Source organism: Mus pahari, chromosome 10 (assembly GCF_900095145.1).
Source record: "Mus pahari chromosome 10, PAHARI_EIJ_v1.1, whole genome shotgun sequence".
Classification (NCBI taxonomy): Eukaryota; Metazoa; Chordata; class Mammalia; order Rodentia; family Muridae; genus Mus; species Mus pahari.
This window is the reverse complement of record NC_034599.1, coordinates 31,159,189-31,165,141: the sequence shown is the minus strand read 5'-3', so window position 1 is coordinate 31,165,141 and position 5,953 is coordinate 31,159,189. Positions and strand designations below refer to the sequence as shown.

The 5,953-nt window shown below is 43.7% G+C and overlaps 1 protein-coding gene across 1 annotated transcript; it reads left to right on the top strand.

Annotated features, from left to right (window-relative positions):
• The first annotated feature begins 442 nt into the window (after positions 1-442).
• On the top strand, positions 443-1,813 carry LOC110327183 (secreted seminal-vesicle Ly-6 protein 1). The gene is made up of 3 exons (XM_021205943.1): positions 443-503; positions 1,133-1,246; positions 1,689-1,813. The coding sequence occupies exons 1-3, from the start codon at positions 443-445 to the stop codon at positions 1,811-1,813; spliced, it is 300 nt and encodes a 99-aa protein (XP_021061602.1).
• Positions 1,814-5,953: the final 4,140 nt, after the last annotated feature.

Sequence of the window (5,953 nt, the reverse complement as noted above, 5' to 3'; positions counted from 1 at the left end):
AACATGAGTCTGTAATTTGGGTGTTTGTGATTTATTGAGCAATTGAATGTACTCCTATATATATATATATCTCATTCACACAGAGTCTGGGAATTTAAAATCTGGATGTAGAGGCTGAGGCTAATGGTTTTCTTCTCTGTGTGAGCACCCTCTAGGCTCCTCAGTTACTCGGTCTCAAAAACTCCCCATAGGAAAGTTAATGAAATAAATATGTAGATAAGAATCCAGAAGGATTTGAACCATTGTGGAGTGGAGTAGAAGGGAGCAGACATAGTGAAGCACGTAGGATCTGTGCTTCCCCCAGGCTATCTGCTCAGCCCATTGGCTTGGGATCCCATTGGCTTTCCCTTCTAGCCTCAGCTCATATATAGGCATGCATAGTTGAGGCCTTGAGTGCTCTGTCCTGCTTTCTGCTTCTCTCCTTACCTGAGAAATCACTTCCATGGGGAAGAATATCCTGTTCCTCCTGCTGGGCCTATCCTTTGTGGTGGGCTTCCTGCAAGGTGAGATTGTGGCAGACAGTGCCAGCAGGCGTACAATCTATCGAAGGGTATTGGGTTTTGGGAGCTGAAGAGTAAGATACAGACTGGACTACTGTTATAAGTGACTCTACACCCTTCATCTCCATGTTCTCACACCACCTTCCTTCCCTGCCCTTTTTTATACATAGTAGGGACCTTTCTAGTTCCTTACCTTCTTTGTCACAGCTCTGGCCCTGGAGTTCTATCTCAGAGTTCTTCAGTTCTCCTTCTCAGTTGTAACAAATTAATATTCTCAGTTCCTCCAGCTAGCCTGTACAAAGGCCCAAATTTGCATTAGAAATGATGCAGGAAGGTCCTTGACAAGATGCAGATAATGACGTGATGAGGAGCACATGTCTGGTCATATGTGGTAGGCTCTGATAATCCTCCCTACAGTCCTGCCCATTCACAGTATTTAATGTGGGGAAACATGGCTCTTCTTGAACCTCTCCTAGGTTCTAAGGTCGTGGGCCACTCTGTAGGGCTCAGCTCAGCACACATACAGCTCTTTCCTTGGTCACTGTTTACTCATTGACAATAGCCACAGACTCAGATCTGTCTTGAGTCTGGGCTATGTGTGAACCTCTTACCCTTGATTGTTGCCTTTTCAGCTCTGAGATGTTTGCAGTGTGATATGCTAGATGAGGATGGAAACTGTGTGAAAAATAACTCCACCTGTGAGGCTAAAGATGACCAGGAATGTGGAATACTGGTAGTTTCTTCAGGTGGGTCAAGCCTGGGAATCCTGAGGGTGTTCCTGCTTGCTACCGACAAAGTAGCACTTGCTACACTCCTGGGGTCAAAGCAGAAAGTGTGTGAGGACTGTGTTTCTGTGTAAACTCAGGACAAGGCTCTTTTGTACTTGGTACTGGTTGTCTTCTGTTCTTGGCAACATGAAGACGCTTTTTTGAGGGGGTGTGTCTGCATGGTCTTGAAAAGCTCTCTTGGGAAACACATTCAGGGACAAGGGGATTTGAACTGTAAAATTCTACTCAGGATTTTGGGGGGTAGGAGGCTTTCCTGCAGTCCAGATTACAGGCTGATTGAAGGTAACTACAGTCACCTCAATGTGACTGGCATAGATCACACTGGGGAGCGTTACTCTCCTCATTTACTGAGACTCTGATTTCACAAATGTTTGTGTTTGTTGCTTTTCTTCTTGTACAGGTATTGATATCCTCTTTGGGATGCAAGATTGTTCTTCCTGGTGCTTAAATAAGACTTTCCACTATCCTAATCTAACACTGGATTTTACATGTTGCCATGATGAATCACTCTGCAATGAGTTTTAGAGTCCAGGCCATTTCTTGCTCAGTTCTGCTGCAGGTGAGTCCTTACCTTATCCCTTCACTGTGCTCTCATCGTCTCACGGCACCTGTTCCCTGCACTGCCCAAGTCCTGACACCTGCCTGGAATCAGCACCCACAGCTGATCTGTCAGCAGTTCAACTGGGGACAGAGAGATACTCTCTGCTTCGCACTCCCCAGTGCTTCCCCATTTTAGATTCTTGTTGCTTCCTTTACTTCCTCCATCCTTCCATCAATAAGTGACATTTACCACACTGTCCCACATTATTTTCTCTATTACCATTATCAACACTGGTTTTTATACTAGAGAATATGACTGATCTCACATCTACTCTTTATGAACCTTCAGATTATTGATGCCTCTTCTGCCAAGGTTGCTAGGCAACATTAGTTCCAGTACATATGTGTTGTATTAAAAATTAAATAAAGCCAGGCTCATGTTACTTCCTGCCTCAATGGTTTATGTTTTCAAATTAAAGGCACACACAGCCTTTATATTTTAATATGCCTTAAACAGCACAATAGTTGGGTCACTGACTAACCTCTATGCAGTTAATCCTGACTTATTATTTACTATATGTAATGTAAATACACTGTAGCTGTCTTCAGATATGCCAGAAGAGAACATCAGATCTCATTATAGATGGTTGTGAGCCACCATGTGGTTGCTGGGATTTGACCTCAGGACCTTCAGAAGAGCAGTCAGCGCTCTTAACCACTGAGCCATATCTCCAGCCTGACTTATTATTTCCTAATTCTATGTTCTATCTTGGCTGGTCTGGATCCAGTTGGTCAGCCCTCTGGGCCATGCTCTCCTGGCTCCTTCACATGGTGGCTATGCCTCTCTGTCCTGCACTCTTCTCAGGCATGACATCTCGCCTCCGCCTCCGCCTCCGCCTCCGCCTCCGCCTCTGCCTCCACCTCCGCCTCCTCTACCACCACCACCTCCTCCTCCTCCTCCTCCTCCTCCTCCTCCTCCCCCCTCCTTCTTTCTCCTTCTCCTTCTTCTCCCACTCAGGCATGGCACATTTCTTTCTTCTCCTCCTGGTCCCAAGCTGGGTATCATTGAATGGAAGACATATCATATACTATGTGGCTTTTCACTACTGTGACCTGAGTAAAGCAGTATAATGCAGGAATGATCTATTTTACTTTATAATTTCGGAGGTTTTCATCATGGTGGGAGCATGTAGTAGAACAGAGCTGTTCACTTCATAGCATATAGGACACACAGCTGAGCATAGTAGGAAGGGACCAGAACAGGATAGAGCCTCCAAGACCACAACCCCAGGGACTGCTTTCTTCAACCCAGCCTAGAACACTGTTAATAATTGCTCAAATTTGAAACAATACATGACTTAAATCATTGGGTCAGAGACATTATATCCTAATAAAGTCTAGAAATGTCAGACACACACCCAGAGAGGTTTTTGAGGAATGTCTTGGACATTCTTGATACAATGAAGTTCACAGTTAATATTAGCCATCACATGGGCCAAAGTCACTTCAGAATCATAGCATCTAATTCTACTTTGTGTACACATGGAAAGATTGCCCAGTTTAGCTTTATTCCTAGTAAATTACATAAATTTGAAGTTGATTTTTAATAGATATTTTTATTAGATATTTACATTTTAAATGCTATCTCAAAGGTCCCCTATACCCTCCCCCCACCCTGCTTGATGTTGTTTATATCTTTACTTTTATAATTTTTTCCTAGCATACTGAATACTTAGTTGAGAAAATACAGACAATGTCCACAGGAAACATGGCTAATAATCCCATCCCACCCTGCAGAGACACAGCTTGTTTACCTGCTCAGGGTTTAAAATCATTAATAAATTCCAAAGCTTTAAAATCATTAATAAATTATGATGTGTTTTTTATATGTATTTACATGTATTTATATACTTACAAGTATTAAAATCATTATAACTGTTTTTTAGTGCTGTTCATTGAATCCTGGCCCTGGAGCATGTCAGCAAGCAGTCTACTCCTGACCTTGTCTTGAAGCTGATACCTTGTTTCTTCATCGTATGGGTTAGATGCCTTTTGTAGTCTCCATGGAACTTACTATATTAGATTTGATGCTCTTTCATTCATTGTATACCTTTAAAGTTTTTCATCAATCCTTCGTAGTTGTCTAGATTACTTTCAATTACACAATATTTGCATTTATTTGTTTTGTGTGTGTTTCTATGTTGTCATGCCATGGCACCTGTGGAGGTCCAAGATGAACCTTCAGGAATCGGTACTATCCATCTATCATGTTGGTTCTGAAGGCTGAAGTCAGTATTCAGACTTAGTGGTCAATACCCTCACACCCTGTGTCACCTCACTTCATCCTAAGTTTGAAATCATACAAGTAGGAGGTCAGTGGGTATAGTTATTTGTCACCAAGCCTGATGATCTGAGTTCAGTTCCTCAGAATCACATGGTAGAAGGAGCAAATGGATCTACTCATGTTTTGCTCTGACCTCCACATACTGAACATTGCAGGGCGTGTATACATACTCACCATTGAAACAGACAGATAGATCTTGGGTGCAATCTCAGTGGAGGGTCTCAAAGTCCCCAGAGGACTCTCCCAGGACCTTTAGATGACTGGTGAATGGAACACAACATCTCTTCCAAAAAATCCCAGACAGTCTGTGTTAGCAGCAACAGCATCAAAGGACAAAGGCAGGCCCTAGTACACCCAGAATCTTGGGATAACTGAGACCAGTCCATGCAGGAGAGCACGTGGGCAGCAAAGCAACAGAGCTTCTTGGACAGGGTCCCTTCGGGCCTTCATCCTCAGCCAGGAGACAGAGCTGATATCCAGATCCCTGGGCACCTTCCCTGCCAGAGGAGAGTTGGCCTCCAGGGAGAGCTCTGACCCAAGGAATCAGGAGGTGGATCTGAGTTCCAGACTTGCACCTTCCCTTCAAGAGGAGAGCTTGCCTGCAGAGAGTGCTCTGACCACTGGGACTCAGGAGAGAGTTGGTCTCCCGGGATTGCTGATAGAGCTAAAGAATCACAGGAGGAACAAGCCCCAGCCAGAGACAGCTAGAACATCTAACAGCAGAGATTACCAGATGGCGAAAGTCAAACGAAAGAATCTTACTAAGAGAAACCAAGAACACTTGCATTATCAGAACACAGAATGCCCACCACAGTGAGTACTGGATGCCCCAACACACCTGAAAAGCAAGATTCAGATTTAAAATCGTATCTCATGGTGCTCGTAGAGGATTTAAAAAAGGGTATTAATATGTCTCCTCCAGATACATCCATTTGCCCAAGAATTTCATAAATGCATTGTTTTTAATAGCTGAGTANTACTCAATTGTGTAAATATACCATGTTTTCTCTATTCATTCTTCTGTTGAGGGACATCTGGGTTCTTTCCAGCTTCTGGCTACTATAAATAAGGGTGCTATGAACATAGTGGATGGATCTGGAGGGTATCATCTTGAGTGAGGTAACCCAATCACAAAAGAACTCACATGATATGCACTCATTGATAAGTGGATATTAGACCAGAAACTTAGAATACCCAAGATACTATTTGTAAAACACATGAAACTCAAGAAGAACGAATACCAAAGTGTGGACATTTCACCCCTTCTTAGAACTGGGAACAAATCACCCATGGAAGGAGTTACAGAGACAAAGTTTGGAGCTGCGACGAAAGATGGACCTTACAGAAACTGCCACACCTGGGGGTCCATCCCATAATTAGCCACCAAACACAGATACTATTGCATATACCAGCAAGATTTTGCTGAAAGGACCCTGATATAGCTGTGTCTTGTGAGGCTATGCCAGTGCCTAGCAAACAGAGAAGAGAATGCTCACAGTCAGCTATTGAATGGAACACGGGGCTCCCAATGGAGGAGCTAGAGAAAGTACCAAGGGGCCAAAGTGGTCTGCAACCGTATAGGTGGAACAACAATATGAACTAACCAATACCCCAGAGGTCGTGTCTCTAGATGCATATGTAGCAAAAGATGGTCTAGTCAACCATCATTGGGAAGAGAGGCCCCTTGGTCTTACAAACTTTATATGCCCCAGTACAGGGGAACACCAGGGCCAAGAAGGGGGAGTGGGTGGGGAGAGGGTATAGGGAAGTTTCGGGATAGC